General features: G+C 40.7%; 1 protein-coding gene across 1 annotated transcript; it reads left to right on the top strand.

The window, feature by feature from the left end:
• Positions 1 to 4457: 4457 nt before the first annotated feature.
• Positions 4458 to 5141, top strand: LOC1279366 (signal recognition particle 19 kDa protein). The gene has a single exon (XM_319081.4). The coding sequence runs from the start codon at positions 4552 to 4554 to the stop codon at positions 5047 to 5049; it is 498 nt and encodes a 165-aa protein (XP_319081.3). The 5' UTR covers positions 4458 to 4551; the 3' UTR covers positions 5050 to 5141.
• The last annotated feature ends 14655 nt before the right edge of the window (positions 5142 to 19796 follow it).

Genomic DNA, 19796 nt, shown 5'->3' on the forward strand with positions numbered 1-19796 from the left:
ATCGCCTTGCAAAGTGTTAATTTCGTTCTTACACTATGACGACTGCAGAAGTGGCAAGTGGTGGAAAATTTGCACCCTCCTCTGGGAACGTGGCGTAATCGTGGCCATTTTTTACTTAATACCTTGTCTTTAAATACAATGCAGTGAATAAGCTCATGAAAGTGAAATGTGTCACTTTTGGAGAATGATAGCAAATGGAATTTCAGGTTAATTGAATTTAATTACATTTTACAGTTTCATCTTGGGTTTAAATTTATGTAGAGTTCAAGGGTTTGAAATGGCGGTACATAAAATTTTCTTTTTCATATCCGGGCTTTTTTCTTTTGTTTTTACTCAATCAATACTTTAATCCAGGGGTCTCCAAACTACGGCCCGCGCTGACTGAGTAAAGGTTAAATTAAATAGCTTTCTGTTCTGACTAACCAATCAATGTTTTTTTAATTCTGAAAGACGAAAATCAATGTTCAATAAAAGAAAGCTCCAGAAATTTTATATATTTTGTTAGTATTTTCTTATTAAAACGAGATTTGAACTTCCACTCATTCTAAAGGGTGCGTCAAAATGGTCCTCAACTGAAAAGTTTGGAGACCCCTGCTCTAATCCAATACATAAACAATCAACATAAATATTTTAGTGTCAATAACTACTTCTGTGATTCGATTCAATAAGTTTGTAATCCACAATCAGCGGCACGTTTTCGTGATTTACAATCGAGCAGCTTATTACCCTTTACATGTTTTCATTAAATTAGCCAATGAACTGAATGTGTTAGCTAATTCATTTTTTTAACAGATTAAAATAGTTGGCGTATATCTTTAGCTTAATGAATGTCAAACATGAACATTGATTAAACATAACTCTCAACAGTCGTTTGTGTACGATAAACATAGTGTATAGCACTAGAGCAATATTTGAACTACTGTAACTGTTTAATCAACTCACCAAATAGAAGCGATGATACATTTTATTTCGCCCGAACGATATATGGTATGAACGAATTCGTGGAATTTTCTGAAAGAAAAATGTAAGTATAACGGAGTAGAGTAAACTCATGAAACAATGAATGAGTTAAGCTTTAACACATGCTATCATGGTTACATCGATTCTTTAATCGCAAGTTTATCTAAGAGTACTTAATCGAGATACGACTTTACTGCTTATTACACTACAATAACCTGCAATGCATAAAAATATTGCTAACACTGCTTGTTTATAAATGTATTCGTATATGACAGTGCGTGAAGTCTGTTTCTCATATCACAACGCACAAACTACACACAATCGTGCATTGACAGCTTGGTATTTTAAATTTAATTATGTTGATTTAAATTAAGCATCGTATTCACACCAAATGAAGCTAATTTTCATGGGGATTATCTGTAGTTTAATTTAAATAATTGCATAATACTCTGTACAAAAAGCTCATCCTTCATGAAATGATTATCGTAATTGTTTGATGGTGCGTTATGTTTGCCTCATTATTCGTTATTGGTTTTTTTTTCGCTTGATAATCAGTTACATTGTGATTATTTATTTTTTTCAATAGGCAAAGCAAAAGTGGAAAAATTTACGCACTCTATGTGATGAAATAAAGGGCAATAGTACTAAAAACAAACCTACTGCTCCATGTTCGTTTCAGCAACGTCATCCTCAAAAGGTGTACCAGATGAGGAATAAATTAAAACACAATCCCATTAATTCTAACATATCCTCTCATACCAGTTCATCCTACCAATTTAACACCAACGTATGCCATTGATTGCATAGCTAAAAGTGCTATAACATTGAAAACCCCTCGTCATTATATCCGGTAGCATAAAATTCTATCAGGTATCATTCTATTATAGTTGCCGTGAAAATAAGCCCAAGCGAAGCTAGCAAATCACTATCCCAACCCATAGCAGCATAAAACGACAAGTGGCACAGTTTTTTACAGCTTTATTTTATACATAATTCATGATGCAATGCAAACCCGTGACATCGAATGTGCAAATTCGCTTTGATGAGCAATTGTCACGTATTTTTACACATTTTCACTAAGGCATTATAGTCGTGTGCCCTAGCTGTACCCTAGGCAAATAGCTATAAAAAACCATAAAAATAACTGTATAAACAGGGCTCTAGTTTAGATTTTTTACAAATAACTAGATTCTACAGCCTCATATGAATCGTCCCCCCGTAGCAAGGGACGCCGGGAATAGACCGGCATATCCACAAAGGACGTTTCGCCAAAAAGAAGAAGACAAATAAATAAATTTGTTAAGAAATGTTAAAAGTAAAATTCTTAATAATATGGTTTAGGTTAAATAATTAAAACTCGAATGGGCATAGTTGAAAGAATGATTGTTTAATGTCTCCGTGTAGTCCAAAATATCCAAAATTCATGAACTAAGTATGATTTTGGATACGGTCGCCATGTAATATCCTTGAACTCGCGCTGGCCCGGCTGGCCTTCAAACATTGTTAAGGAAGGTCATCATTTTGACGAACTAGGTAGAACTGAGGTGGATACGGCATGAGCTATGGAACATCATGCAGCGGTACCACTTCCCTGGGAAGTTGATCCGGCTGCTAGAGGCCACCATGAGCGGAGTGCAGTGAAAGGTAAGAGTATCGAACTTCACGTCGGAATCGTTCGAATCTCACAGGGGTCTGAGACAAGGTAACGGACTTTCCTGTCTGCTCTTCAACATCGCTCTGGAAGGTGTCATTCGATGCGCGGAGCTAGCCAACGACATCCGTGGCATGATCCTCTGCCGGTCTCTCCAATTTCTTGACTTCGCGGATGACATCAAGATTATCGGCAGCACAACAGCGAAGATGTGTGAGGCGTACACCCGACTCAAACGCGAAGAAGCAAGAATTGGATTGAGAATCAATGTGACGATGACGAAGTACCTGCTTGCCGGTGACTCCATCTGGGAAGCAGTGTATGAGTTGACGGCGACAGTTTCGAGGTGGTAAAGGAGTTATGCTATCTCGGGACGGTCGTTACTTCGGACAACGACATCAGCAGCATAATCCGGAGACGTAATGTTCTGGGGAATCGGGAATACTATGGGCTTCACCGACTGCTGAGATCCAGAAGACTTCGAGCCCGCACGAAATGTGAGATATATCGCACATTGATTTGCCCGGTGGTCCTCTACGGACACGAGTCCTGGACCAGCGGAGAATGCAAACGCTCTGGGCGTGTTTGAGCGAAGCATACTCTGGACCATCTTTGGTGGTGTGTCCGAGCATAGAGCGTGGAGGAGAAGGATGGTATGATCTGATTAGCTGAGTGTGTTATAATAAATGTGTTGCAATCATGTGCTTTGGCTTTCAAAAATGTGTTAGAAACTATCTATACTTTTTTTTAGCAAACATGCTACATATACTCTTCTACAAATTCACCAAATTGAAAATCTAATATACCAGCTACTTGCCAATAGATTCCGCCAAGATATCAGAATATTCACATTCCAATTCAATTGAATTTAGATGCAAAGAGTTTAAGTTTCTGTAAAATAACTAAAACAACTGAAAATGAATGGATGTGTGATATAACTAAAAAAATACAGATTTAGCTCAAACTTGTAGAATAGAATATATAAAAACTGTGATAAAAAAATTAAAATATACACGAACAATTTATGTATTTTTAACGTTTGGTCTATAATTGTCTTATATCAATGATGAATTTGGATAAGATTATCAACTATTAGATCAGTAGAATTGTCCCGAACACAATACTGTTATTCAGCATGTTCCATTTATTTGATCTTCATAGATAGCTTTCATGCTTGGTTCGCTGAATTTAATCTTGAAACAAAATAAATTTTATTTAACTGACGTTTTGTTGATAAAATTACATTTTGAATTCATTTGTGCTTTTTTAATGAGATTGGTAAAACCAACATGTCTTCTTCTTTAGCACAACAACCCTTGTAGGTCAAATCCTGCCTGTATCACTAGTGGGCAAGGCTTCCATTTTTTTCTTTATTTTTATAGAGATTTTCAGCCTTTTTTAATAATTTAATTAATTCTATTCTTAAAATCTAACATTCTTCTTTGCAAGCCATTTGTGGCAAAATGCCGGTTTGCAATGAGACTATTGCAACCAGCCCGATGCAGATTTTTGATGGTCCAGTCTATTTGTGGTGGGCGGTAGTCCACGGACGACTACCGATTTGGATGAGTTTGGTGACTGAGGGTAAGTGTCTGGCTTTCAATGACTTTCTAATTACACATAGCAGGATAGTAAGTCGTACGCATGGAAGGACGGGATATTCGACGTTTAAACCCATGACGTGCATGTTGTTGGTCGTACGAGTTGAAGACTGTACCACCAGACTGGTTAAAAAAACTAACATGTAACATATGATAAAAAAACACTAGATCAAACTCTATTGCTACTCGATTATCCTAGAAAAGCTAAGTATGGCTCTCGTATTGTTCGAATGTTGTAAGGTATTCGAATGTTGTTTTTCTGCGACGAGAACGTGCTGGACCTCGTATTTTTACTGAAATACCGTGCAATTTAGTCAGACAAACTACTAGCAAACAGCGATGGCCACCATGCATGCACATCCGGGTCATCCAGGTGGCTCGCGGATGCAGGGACCGCCGCCCCTAACACCCTGGTCGCCCGACAAGAAGCACAGCGACCGCGAACGATGGGTCTGCATCTATCCGGCATACATCAACCGGAAGAAATCGCGCCAGGAAGGGCGCCGCATCTCGAAACAGTACTGCGTGGACGATCCATCGCCGCAGGAAATACGCGACGTACTGCAGGCGCTGAACATGAACGTGCTGGTTGAGTTGAAACAGTATCCACGAGAGCGAAGCAGAGAGCTACAATGCCGCGGTCGGATTCGCGTTCAGCTGCGTAACGATGATGGCGCACCGCTGAACTCGGAGTACGCCACGCGGGACAGCGTACTGCTGCATCTGGGGAAGACCATTCCGTTGCTGAAAAGTAGACAGGCCAAACCGCAGGAACAATCGCAGGCCGCAGCCTCGTCGAGCGCTGGCCAGAAGAAGGGCAAAGGAAAGCGTCGATAAACGGCACGTATGAAGAAATGGCAATGGAAAGGCGCTATAAGGAAAACAGGGCAATAAACAAACAAAACACGCAAAAAAAAAAAAAAAAAAACAATCGCGATACCATATTATCAATTGTCGCAGAAAAGAACAATAATTATTCTTTGGTTCTGTAAAAGAGTAATTAGAATACTTTCAGTTAGACTAATCGGCTAGGTCAGGGGTCTCCAAATTAAGGCTCGTGGGCCGCATGCGGCCCTTGAGTACCTAATATGCGACCCGCGATGATTTTGTTTGCTGATTTTGGGTCTTGCTGGAATGCACCCTTTTGAGCAAACATCTACAGTTAATTGTTTGTTTTTGATTGTTTTTTGAGTTAGTGTATGTTTTGCTCATTCATTATTTCGACCCTTAATGCACAGAAAATTTACTATCGTGATCACTTGACATTTGATCACCCACGAGCAATTGATCAAATCGGTTTAATTATTCAAATGGTAACCGAATGGAAACTGTTTATCGTATTTGTCAACAAAAACAACTAAAAAAGTGCCAATGTCACTTAAGTGGTGTGTTGAATACTTAAAATATCTATAATAAAAATAACTACCCTAAGTAATGTCGTCAAGTAAGTAATGTACTCCTAATGTTGAGTAAAATAACTCAAATCTAGCGAAAAATTATCATAGAATATAAAAGGTATTTATATAACCACTTTAGCAAATACTAACGTTAAACGTTAGCGGATATGCTCGAATGATGGATCTCAATCTTACAAACCCCAAAAACGCCAGCTCGGTGAATAAACGACAGAAGTCATAAAACCATTTATCAAAACTGCGAAATAACCCATTTCCTGTCTGTTATTCCCCGCTGACGCCTGATTTCCCTGCTAACACTGTTTTAAGCATAACAACGCAATCATACATTTCCGTCACAAGTTTAGCGCTGCCACAATCCATCCACAGCCGTTTAACCACCCTCAAGCCCCCCCATAAAACCAGACCAGAGAACGGTAGAGCGATAAACGATTTGGGAGCAGTGCGAAATTGGCCGCACTTTGTAGATCGAGCGGCAAAACGTTAATTCATAAATATACACTATCATCCACTCGACCTGTCGTATAGCCGGTGCTACCATTCACACCGCTAGCTTTTGCAGCATTAGCCCGGTCGTTTTGGTTTCAATAGCAATAGACCCTACTCAAAACTTTCGCCTGTATCAATGACAAATGACAAAATTTCAATGCCACAACGTGTTTTCGGTCCCTGACTAAACTACGAAAGGAAAACATACCATTGGATGGCGAGGTAATTAGGTGGAAGTGATCCTTTTTCCGCCAAGGAAGTAGTCTACGGCGCGAAAATAACGATCAATTCTATTTCAAGGTGCGTCCATATATTAGTCTGTTTCCGGGCAAGGAAGATAAAAAAATTAACTGTCCTACGCAACAGTTCATTAAGAATTTATGGTTTTCATCAACATCGCCCAAGCGGAACTGTATCATATTTTTCAACCTGGACCTTCAATTAGACGGTAGTTGATACAATGATTCTGATCCCAATTTGGATGATAATTTGAGCGTTCGTAGCACGTTCCATTTCAAGATTTATTCAAACAGAAATTCTTTGAATGAATTTTCTTGTAAATCGAGAGTGTCAATCATGCAGTTAGATTATTTTGTAATATTTATTTTCAGAATACCGGTTTCGTGGTACAGTCGTATCAGCACGATAGGCCTACGCTCGAGCTAGCTAGGATTATTGAGAGAAGTTCAGTTAAAGTAAAGAAGTTCAGTTAAAGTAGAGTAAACTTTGAGTTCACGTGAAAAATTGAATTCCTAAGCAATAAAACTTTTTTTTTATGTTACAATCTTTCAATGCATATTTATAAAAATATTGAAATTTAATATAGATAAATGTCAACCACATAACCATATTCATATTAGGAAATATCAATACTACAGATGAACCAATAGTGGTGGTAATATTTAACTTAATGCTTTTTCACCACATTTTTCATAAAAGGCAATTGAGCGTTTCATAAAATTCTTTCGGAAAAGAAACGGGGTTTAAAAACATACCTTCGTCACGCTATTAAACTGTAACAGCAAGCTCTCCGGGTTTCCACGATAAGCAAAATCCTAAAAAAATTGTTACAGTGTTGCGAGCTCCCCTAAAACCCCAACTCAACGACTTTTTACCAGCTGATTGATTATCTAAATCAACAGCACTGCATGCAAAGTAATAATATCAACATTATGAGGACATCAGATCATCGGGATTCCTTCAACATCGTCTCATAACAAAAGTATTTTTGAAAAAAAAAATGGTAGGGAAAGGTAGGTAAAGACGGACACCTTAAGGAAAATGTTAAAAATCTAGGGATATTTCAATACAACGACCATGAAAATGTGCGTACATTATCTTAAACTCATGTTTTATCAGAAAATGTGTTGAAACTTTTAAGTTTCTATCAATTTTTATGGTTTTTTTTCATGAAACAAAAACATGGTATTTTCGTGCAGTTTTGAAATGTTCGGTTAAGACAGACACCTGATATGGGAAAGATGGACACCATGAAGGATAAGATGGACACCTATAAACAACGATGAAAATTCAACAAGTTTATAATATGTTTACATATCCCATTGCATTCCACGTCTTGGTACGTACGTAAACGAATTCTAGGTCAATTGTATCGACTGTTCATTCAGCCGTGAATTTAGGAATTGTATGCGCCAGTTCTAACACATCGTAGATTGCAGGATCTAAGGCATTTATTAAATACCGGGCACTAACAGCTGACGTTGCTCCAGCTTACAGAACAACAGTCTAGAACTTCTCTTTAGGAAATTACTACGCGGAATGTTCACGACTGCAACATTTTTGAGGAACATGGTAACCATTATTTCCGTTTAAGATTGAACTTTTTGATATTTGTAATCCCATAGAATCTCTCATCTATTCCTGAACGATGTCATATGATGCACTGATACTCTTTTGTATATTAAAGTTGTCCAAGTTGTGGCAAGATATTGGATGTCGTGAATTGCCTCAACAGCGTCGAGCGAGTAATAGCATAACGAATTACCTTTACTTACGGTATTTAATGACAACTATTTATTATCAATCGATATAAGTAGTAACATAAATCAACTAATTCGATGTCCATCTGTCCCTAAGACCGAGTGTCTGTCTTTCCCGCTTTGGTGTAACTGGTATTGCTTTCATTCTAATTCTTTCACCAGTTTTTGATGAATAAATATAAACAATAAACGTTGCAGAGCTTAAGATCTGCCATAGTCAAATTAGATCCAATAATGTGCGCACAATTGAACATTAGTTTTGTTCATGAATTTAATCAATTTTGCATATATTATGCCAAAAATATTATTAAATGTGTTGTTTTACTTTCAATTTCGATGCTGCATTTTTGAATTATTCGAAAATTACCTTTTTGGTGCATTTATGAGAAGTTTCCATCTTACCCGTAGTGTGCGTCTTTACCTACCTTCCCTTAAATGTAAAATTCATGAAGAAATATCTATACCACTACAAATTTCACCACGTGTGGTACCTTTTTCGTAGTTTTTAAATCAATTTTTTTTGTCAAAAAATAATAACCAGGTCGTATTGCTTATGATTTTTTTAATTGTATCTAAAACATGCTATAGAATGTCTGACAAATATCATATTTTGATACAAAAACGATAGCTATGTTAGGTCCCGTGTAGCTTTGAATTGCGGAGACTTTTAGGTATTTTTGGGATGTAATATTTGCCTACATATTCAAATTTAATTGACCATACCTCTGCATAATTAACTTAACTGAAACAAACCTTATAAATTTGAACAAAAAATATAGAGTTACATTATTTTACACAAAACATTGCATTCATATTCCGGACAGTTTCGACCTCATCTTTCAAACTACGGACGTGTTGATTCAAATTACGGACATACTCCAAATTCCGTCAATAAACTTCACATTCACACACTGCACCACACAACAACTCAATTTTTTGACAAGAAAATGTTTAAATTAAGAAAACTGGTGCATATATTTTTTGAAATATTTTGATATTTTGGATTTTTCTTACATAGTTTCACTGGTTCCTGCAAAGATACCAAGGTTATCGGACTACACTGAATTAAAAATCATAATGGATCAAAATGAGATCATTATACTCTTGAATCTACAAATAAATTATGACAAGTTTTTATTGAGCATAATGCTGAAAATTCACCCTAAAAACATAACAGGTTCGATAATGCTATGGTACCATAATTTACAACATAAGTAGGAAAATTATCCACCACATACTAGCGACTTCCTCTTTTTTATACAAGCGAACATGTTTAGTATTAACAATAAACACACTTCGCATATTTAATTGAAATCTGGTTCCAAACAAATTCGAAGAACATAATTTTCTATTAAATTGTTTTACTAGAATTTAGGCTAAATTAAAATAACTAAGCTTCCTTTGCACGAAACAAACCTAACTGCCTGGAATTACTGTGGCTCATTTAAACCGACCAAAATTTTATACTCATCCACTCACATTTTCCAGTCTAGCCTGGGGCTGCATTTTGAAGTTTCTGTCTTGATGTTTTTTTTCCGTCTCTACACCGTTACTGCTCTGCTGAGATCTTATGAACTTCTATGCCAGCCGGTACCCAACAGCCGGCCGCAAATTTTCGCAAACAAAGTTCCCTACTCTCCACCCCACTTTTGAGCAAGAAAAGGACGTACAAAAAACCCACCACCCGCAAGGCGTCTATCAAACTCGCATAAAACAATGTTCGATGTTAAATCAAATAAAAGTGGGTTTATAAATTTCTCAAAAATCATAAATACTTTTCGAAACGAAACACACGCCGAATAAAACCGGGGCGCCGGGGTTTTTATTGCCTGTTATGTGTTTTATTTTTTTGTTTGTATTTTATTCTCCTTCTAGGCCGACTAAAACTGCTCAAACTGATTTCCAACCGGATAAGCAGAAGAGAAAAAACAAGCGGAATCGTGTTGCGCTTATCATTCCGTACTGGCTCCATTCCTTTACTCTTCCGTTTAGCCGTTTGATTCAGCATGAAGCGAAAAGTCCGAATTTTCTTTTTAAAATTCCTCTTCTCTCCCCCTCCCCGACTCTCATTTCCATTGCGCCATCTCGAGGCATCCGTGCACCAGGTCAAATCCCACCGCTATCGAATAGAAAGGGCGCGCACAGGATTGTAAGAAAGTTGCTACCGATGTTTCGCTTACCGTTGCTGCCAGCACCAGAAGACAACGTGGAGGTGTGGGTTTCATTCCCTTCCCCTTCACCCACCGAACCCCCTTGCTCACCCTGAGGAGGAAGAGGGTGACTGAAAGCGGCGCGAAGCTTGTGCCACAGAAAAGATATTCTAACAAAAATCTTCCAAATTCCGCTCATAATTAATAACATCAAAGCGAGATCGGTAAACGGTTGTTGGCACCGGTTCCGAAACCACGCTTTCATTGCTGCCATTGATTTTTGTGTCTTTTGCTGGAACATGCCCCTGACAACACTCCCCATCCCGGTACAGCTAGCTACTGCCTTGTGAAGCAACTTGATTCCCGCACCTAGCAACCCAAACTTCTTGCGAAAAACTCACAGTTTTCGAGCGTTCCATGGCAAAAATTCAGCTCGCTTAAGCAACCTCCAACAGTGGTGGTTATTCGTTGCAAAACGAATGGGTGGTAGAAAGCGTAAAATATAAAACTCACCACCATCGTGACATGTTTTCAGTCCAGCCTTTGATGGTAAATGGCAAGTTCGTTGCGACACAGTTACACACGCACACGCACACACACAAACTTGTACGTAATATCTCATGGTTTAAGGCAGGAGTACCAAGTTAGTCTTCAAGGAACGCTATAACCTTTTTTGGACTCGATTTTTCAAACTCCTATTCAGTTCCCGTTTGCCACACGCAGGCATACCGGGAATCGACCGATTCGAGGTTCATTTGATGATATACTCTACGACCATGTTATCGCCTAAAGCAGTGCTAATATTTTCCATCAGGTGCAAAAGTTTTGCAACCACTAGTCTTCACCCGGCTGGTGTTCAGGACAGTTTGCACCATCCGCTACCTCCAGTTGCCTCAATAAAGCAAGAAATATTTTCATTCACGATAACCTTCTTGCTTCCGGTGCTCAGCTTCCGGTTGCGTCTTGTACTTGTACTTTTTCCGATATAGTATTCCGGGGTTTTCTTGTTGTTTTTTTTAACTTTCTTTGCCACTTCTCTGTCTCTCTCTGTCTCTATCTCTCTCTGTCTCTATCTCTCTACCTCCTTCTCTCTCTATTTTTCTCTTTCATTCTTTTCCTCTCTTTCTCTCTCTCTAATTTCACATGCAATATTCTTTTGTCCAAATATTTCCAATTTTATTCTGCCTCTCCCATTCGAGTTGCATTTTCACCTACAGTCGTCACCTTCGGAGAGTTAGCATGCTGCTTCACTTTTTAAGGGGAGGGATTTGGGATTGTTTTCGCTACCTTCTAAACAGACCTGGGCACCGTTTGTGGTGTTTGAATGTGGTGCCGGAAATGAACCAAAAAATAAATGACACGCTACTATGAAAGGACGGCTGGAGCTGCATTAGAAAAGCAAGAAAAACACATCCGAAACATCCTGGTTCTATAACTGCAAGCTGCAATAGGTTGTTTTGAAATTGATTTGAATTGAGAAAAAGATCCATTGGGATTTGTCATATTCATTATTTAGGTAAGATTGCCAAGAATATGGGATGTTTGTAGTCCTCCCACCCGGGCGCACCCGGATGGCGAATCCTTCAACCAGATCGACCACGTGTTAATAAGCCGCCGACGACAGTCGAACCTGTTAAACGTCAGAACTTATCGAGGAGCCAATATCGATTCCGATCACTACTTGGTTGGCCTAGTGATACGTTGTAGAATCGCCCGCCCCCGCGACAATGGGGGCGGAGAAAACACGCAGCCTCGGCTCAACACGGACTCTCTAAGGGACATTGCTGTCCAACAGGAATTCAAAACCGCTTTAGAAGAGTCTCTACTACCAGAAGACAGATACGAAACTACGAGCGAGAGGTGGAACGCTCTAAAAACAAAAATAATAAACTGTGCAAGAAATATACTCCCACCACGTCGTGGCAACACCAAATCTGGCTGGTTCGACGATGAATGCAGACAAGTGACCGAACGTAAGAATACTGCATACCGAGCAATGCAGCAACGGCATAGGACGCGGGCATGCGCAGAGGAATATTCACGGCTCAGACGCGAAGAGAAACGAGTTCACCGCTCCAAGAAGCATGCTTTGGAAGAGCAAAACATGCGGGAACTCGAGCAAACCAGGGGGCCGTACGGACCGACACGAAAGTTTTACCAAGCAGGTCACCTAAACAACGTTGTACCTAAGGTAACCTGCTGTCGCAATAAGGATGGAGATCTGGTTAGTAACCAGCCAGAGGTCCTCTCGCGGTGGGCTCAGTACTTTGATGAATTACTCAACGACCAGGTTAACGAACAGCTAGAAGCGCCACTAGCAGATAGTGTCATGCTACTGCCACCTAACATAAAAGAAACACGAAAGGCTGTCCGTCGGCTGAAAAATAACAAGGCACCCGGAACCGACGGAATTGCAGCCGAACTGGTCAAGAATGGAGGTGCACGACTAGAAAACGAGATTCATCAAATTGTTACTGAGGTGTGGGATAGCGAATCGATGCCTTGTGATTGGAATCTCGGCATCATCTACCCCGTATACAAGAAGGGAGACAGGTTGGACTGCAACAACTACAGGGGTATTACGGTGTTGAATACCGCCTATAAAATATTCTCCCTGATTCTTCAGGATCGCCTTGTCCCGCACGTCGAAGAGATAGTAAGAAACTATCAAAGAGGATTCCGAAACGGAAAATCAACCACTGATCAGATCTTCACCATGCGGCAGATCTTGGAGAAGATGGCTGAATACAGAAACGACACATACCACCTCTTCATAGACTTCAAAGCCGCATACGATAGCATAGCCAGGGTAAAACTGTACGACGCTATGAGCTCATTTGGAATCCCGGCCAAACTGATAAGGCTAGTTAGAATGACTATGACCAACGTCACATGCCAGGTGAGGGTGGATGGAAAACTCTCAGGACCTTTTGCTACCACCAAGGGTCTGCGCCAGGGGGACGGGCTTGCCTGTCTCCTATTCAACATGGCGCTAGAGAGGGCCATCCGCGACTCGAGGGTGGAGACTACGGGAACCAGCTTCTATAAGCCAACCCAGATCCTGGCATACGCTGATGATATAGACATCATTGGTCTGCGGCTCTCCTATGTATCAGAAGCCTACCAAGGGATCGAGCAGGCGGCAGAGAACCTCGGATTGCAGATAAACGAGGCAAAGACCAAACTGTTGGTGGCAACATCAGCGGACCTACCAATAAATAATCCGAATCTACGTAGGCGTGATGTACAGATAGGTGAACGCACTTTTGAAGTCGTCCGAGAATTCACCTATCTGGAGTTAAAGGTCAGCAACGACAACAGTATGGAAGCTGAGTTGCGCGCAAGGATGCTGGCTGCCAACCGGTCATTCTACAGCCTAAAAAAGCAGTTCACCTCAAAGAACCTGTCGCAACGGACGAAGCTGGGACTATATAGTACCTATATAGTCCCGGTACTCACATACGCCTCTGAGACATGGACACTGTCCAAATCTGACGAAACCCTCTTAGCCGCGTTCGAGAGGAAGATGCTCAGAAGGATACTTGGCCCCGTATGTGTGGAAGGACAATGGAGAAGCCGCTATAATGACGAGCTATACGAGATGTATGGCGACCTCACTGTCGTACAGCGTATCAAGCTCGCCAGGCTCCGGTGGGCTGGCCATGTTGTACGCATGGAAACGGACGACCCAGCCCGTAAAGTCTTTTTAGGCCGTCCACAAGGACAGAGGAGGCGTGGTAGGCCCAAACTGAGGTGGCAAGATGGCGTGGAGGCGTCCGCCATTAAGGCCGGGATAACGGACTGGCAGACGAAGGCGCGAGATTGTAAGCGTTTTCGGACACTCCTGAGGCAGACCAAGACTCCAAAGCGGTTGTAGCGCCGGATAAGTTAGTTAGTAAGTAATCTGTGCGGCTAAGATAGTTTTAAACAGCACATTGCTTTAGAAAGCACTTGTGCAGACTAACATGTTTTAAGACTCTCCACATACAGGTAGTGCTCGAGATACGCGGAACCTGGTATACGCATATTTACACAATTGTGGTTTTCTGATTTGATACAATATCATAATCATAATGATACGGCCAACCAGGCCGTCCTTACGAGAAATAAAAAAAAACAATATCACTGCAAAGTGAAATCACTAAAGGAAAATAAACTTAAACTTAAATATGCTGAAAACCGCTTCTCCACGTTTTGTGTTAATAGCGTATCTCAGGTACAGTCTGTATAGTTCCATGTTCCCTTCATCCAAGACTTAATATGCATTTAATAAGATCAGTTGATCTTGATGCCTCGGTCTTAGATAACAAGTCTTAAAACGTGCTAGAGAATACGTTTCCAGGTTGATTGAAGCCAGCCATCTTATAAGTCTGATATACCAGTCTTATATGCATCTTCAGAACGTTTTAAAGGTTTTACAACTTTAAAGACTGTTAGGCATCTTCAAAAGAGTTGTTAAAACTATGTGGCTTAGTACACTCATAGTAAAGCATTCTTTAGACATGGTAAAGTGTAAAAGGTATAGGAAATGTTTCTTGGGATAGCAAATATCATTCTTATTGGCACCTACTATACACGGATGATGCGAAGCTGTTCCTGCAGATCTGCGTCCGATCAGACCAACTCTGCCTCCAAGCCACTCTAAGTGCTTTCCAGTGCTGATGCTCTTTGAATGGTCTTAAATTGTGCGTCGAAAAGTGTGTTGTCATTACATTTGCGAGAAGGCGGTGCCCTATAGTATACGACTACGTATTATATGGATCTACCATTGAGCGGAAAAACTGTGTCAGGGATCTTGGAGTGCTCCTTGACGAAAAGTTGAGCTTCCTCGACCAGATAGAGCACGTTATCGCTAAGGGAAACCAACTATTGATCGGCTTACTAAAACAAATTGCACATGACATCACTGACCCGGTCTGCATCAAGACCCTGTACTGCGGTTTGGTGCGGTCAGTGCTGGAATACGCGTCGGTAGTATGGTGGTCTTCAGCTGCACGCCCCCTGGCCCGTGTGGGGTCAACGCAAGTTCTCGCGATTTGCCTGGAGGAAAATTCAGGTAAATTATGCCGGTTGCTGTGTGCTATTAGGCCACGAATCGCTGAACCAGCGACACTGCAATGCCCAGAGGCTATTTGTTGCGGGACTTCTAGACAATCGCGTCGAATGGCCGACGCTTCTATACAAGCTCAACATGTATGTCTCGCCGAGATCTCTCCGAACTATATCGCTGTTTGACGTGGAGGAATGTTGCACACGCTTCGGCTCCTCTGACTCGTTTCTTCGTATGCGCCGTGAATTTGACGTTATCTGTGATCCCTATCAACCAGCCATGTCGCGCGCCGAGCTACTAATAATCCATGCCGTGCATCCATCTACGTTCTAATTTTATTCACCTATGACTGAACGTGAACGCATAGATGTATTTTGTGCATATGTTATTATATTATATTATATTATATATAGTTTAAAATGCTTCGAGAGGGCCAACCAATCCGTTGAATTATAAATAATCAAATAACACATAATAAATCTATTAACATCGGTCTATAACACATAACACATAAAGTGATAAGTTGTTTCCGTAGGATTGACATTATACTAAACAGTGCACTACCGGCACTGTCCGGTCTGGCACTTTAATTGTCCATAAGAATAGCGCTATTCCCAGTGACGGATGTAGAGTATCGGGGTCCCTAGGCGGTAAGCCGAGTTGAGGTCCCCTGAACATGGCGTATGAGGGGTGTAGCTAGTACTCTGTCAACTTTTATGCATACTGCATACTACAGTCTATCGATCTAAGGGGCATCTAAATCGATGGGCCCCTGGCGTCCGCCCAGTCTGCCTAGCCGGTACACGGTGTTCAATAAATTATTTGTTTATGTGTTTATTTGTTATCTCAATACTAATGAGATTCATATGGCAGAAGAGATGCAGTCCATTCATTGAGTTTACCACTGTTGCAGAATTGTCTCTTTAAATTTTGGAGGTTAAATTTTCACCTCATCACAAATATCTATACTTTTCTGGATTCGTGGCCCAGGTGTTGTACCGTTATCTTTGTGACTGTGAGAAAATAGCTTGCGCAGTTAACAATCACATACACAAAATGTGTACGTGTATCCATACTAGAAAGAAGAAAAGAAAGAGCAATGTTTTATACCGGATTGAAACAAATACTAACAGAAACAGGTTCATTTTTCACCGGTTTGCTTTGTACATAACAAACCGGACCATCGTATGAAAGAGAACAGATTATCGAGCGTTCCGGCTCGGATCGAAAAAAAAAAAAAAAAGAATAGAGCGTCGAGTGTTGTAGGCCGGGTCATAATCACTGGCATCACTGAGTGGAACCAGTCCAGATCGGATCGAAAAGAACTAAGTCATCTGGCGCTTCAGGTTGGATAGCAAAGAACAGTGAGACCAGCAGGATCAGTTTGGACCTGCTTGGGTTAAAATTGAGGAGCGCGGTCCAGATACTTGCATGCTGGAATGGATCGCACCTGGCAGGCTCGGAACGCAACGCACATCACTATTAGGTATTATTGGGCGTTTACTACAACTGATAGCGAGCTAGCATCTGATAGTTTGGAGTATGGTGATATATGGTGATAGAACAGTACCTAGATTTGCCTCTAACAAGCCTAGTATGGCAGTAGCGCGAACGAACGGTCTAACTACGCGAAGGTATGGCTTGGAAATTCTGTTGATCTTGTATAAAAGTCACAGTTTTATTCGCAAATGTCCAGTATGTCCAACACAGATTACAGCGTATAGAGCAGGGACAGATCTTTTTCTGCAGACTTGCATCTCTGGCTATTAGTTTTTTATGCTGCTATCAAGCTGAGTTTGTTGCAGGCATTTCCACCACCAATCGAATTTTCACTCTTAAGCAGATCATCCAAAAGTGCAGAGAGTGCCAGATCCCTACGCACCACCTGTTCATCGACTTCAAGGCGCCCTGCGATACCTCAGATTGGAAAAATATATGGAACATCATGTAGTGGAGCCAATTCACTGGGTATTTGATTTGGCTAATAGAGGCCATCTTTAACGGGGTGTTTTGTAAGGTTAGAGTATCCAACTTGATGTCAGAATCGTTCGAGTTTTTCAGGGGTTTGAGGCCTTCTATGGTGCCTTTCGAAGCGCAGAGCTAGACAACGGCATCTGTGGCACGATACCCCAGCGCCAGAGATTAAGCCACCAAATATCCATAGAAAACCAAATATCCATAGAAAAAAAGAAAGCTCCACTGGTTTGCTCAACAGATGGCGTTTTATAATAACTGATCATTATATTGCGGTCCTTTTCTTGCAATGTTTGTTTGCCTGCCTGTTTGCCTTCATATAATCATAGCCTATATACCTTTCTTACTTTCCGAGCAAAAATGAATAAGAATGGACGTGTGGTCAAATACGTGGATATCAACACGTAGGACTAATTACTCAAATCTCACTTGCTGCAGTGTTAATATTATTCATTGGAGTTTAGTTTTTAAGCAATTGTATCCCCGTTCTAGTTCTAGCGATGCATAACTTCAATGCAAAACCATACAACAGTACAAAGGAAAGAAGAAAGCTCTCAAAGCGAGGAAAGCGCTCCACTGGTTGGGTTATCCTACCAGCGCCACCAGCTTTTTGCTATTTTTAGAGTGAATGAGTCGTTTGCCGTCTGCTAAACGAAGTATTTTTAGATTCCTTGTAGGTTAAGAGCTTGAGCCATTTAGAACTCGTTTAGTGGTCGTTTAGTGGATTTGTGGTACCTGGGTATTTTAACGGTCCTTTAAATTTCTTGACTTCGCAGATAACATCTACATCATCGAGAAGACGACAGAGAAGGTGTGTGAGGCGTACACCAATGCGACCTGCTTGCCGAAGGTTCAACCCGAAATAGGGCCTAACTAGGAGACAGCGTATTAGTCGACGAGGTAGTAGAGTTATCTTGGGACGGTCGTTACTTCGGATCACGACGTCAGGAGTAAAACCTGGAGAAACATCGTACAGGGGAATCGTGCATAAATACTACAGGTTTCCCCATCTGCTGAGATCCAGAAGTCTTCAAGACCGCGCGAAATGTGAGATATATCGAATATATACTATACTCCATCCATACGAGCGGAGGATGCAAATGCTCCGGGTATGTTTGAGCGACGCAACCTCCGGACACACATTGGCGGTGTGTTCTTACATGTAGTGTGGAGAGGATCAAGCATGGAGTGTGGCTTACTTGCTTGCTTGTGGCGAGCTTGCTGAACTATACAGCACCCGGCCTTCCTCACGGTAGCTATGGATGGCAACATACAATGGCTGGAGCATGTTATGAGGATTCCGGACCCCGGAGAAGGTGTTTTATCGCGGCACGAGCTCGGCACGAGATGCTGGGAAGCACTGTGAACTTGATGACTGAATCAGGTGAAGCAGGACCTGTTGGATATGCCTGGACGAATAAGAGACTACAGCCAGGGACCGAGTATCATGGAGAATAATTGTTGATCATGTTGATCATCATATGGCCATGTCACGACGACCTGCGCTATTTAGTGTGCAGGCCAACGAGATAGAGATAAATAGAGAAAGAAGAAATAAAAGGAGAGTGGGAGAGAGAGAAAGAGATAGAGAGAGAGAAAGAGAGAGAGATAGATAGAGAGAGAGAGAGAGAGAGAGAGAGAGAGAGAGAGAGAGTCTACATTCTTCGCTTTGCACGTTACTACACTGTATCTGCCTTAATGGCTGGTATTATTGAATCCGTTCGTAGCGGGGACGTACGGCGTTCACAAGAAATTTTAGTGATGGCAACACATTTCTTAAGCCCGGTCCTACAACGCCGAGGTGAATAACTGTAGCAACCATCTAGTACGTTAGGTAAATGAGTGTCGGGACGTACGCCGCCGCTACGAACGGATTCAATAATACCAACCAATGTGTATATATGCCTTAATGTATTCTCTACGCATATAAGTATTGGATATAACTTGTAAAAAACCGTTTTTCTCTCCACAATTTGGTACAATTTTGTCAATTGTTTACAAAATTGAAGAGGCGACCACATAATTCAAAGTATCATCATCATCATCAACAAAGTCTATAATTCAAGTTCCTTAAATGGATTTTTTTTTAGAAATTATTATCTAAAGTTTGTCATTATAAATAAAATTATTTTTTTATTTTAAACACACAATAAATTGGGTGATTTTTTTCCTCATTTTTTTAAACAGGGAGATTGTAGAAAATTCAACATAATTATTTCTTAAGGTAACTTTAAACAAAGGTACATTTTTTAAAAAGGCTCATTTGGAATCCAACAGGATTTTTTAACTTGATCTAAAAACCGCATCATTAATTTCAAACTGTCATTTTGAACGTTTTTGAGCTCGTCTGACGTCTTGCACACGTCTCGCAAGGACGAAACGCACAGTGGCCGCACTTTATGGTAGCGTCGGTCAAAGAATCGTTTTCATATTTGATTGCTTTTAGAGTCATATTTTGATGGTAAGTTCTTTTTAGACTGATTCTTTATGCTAGGCTTAAATGGAC

This window comes from Anopheles gambiae, chromosome 3 (assembly GCF_943734735.2).
Source record: "Anopheles gambiae chromosome 3, idAnoGambNW_F1_1, whole genome shotgun sequence".
NCBI lineage: Eukaryota > Metazoa > Arthropoda > Insecta > Diptera > Culicidae > Anopheles > Anopheles gambiae.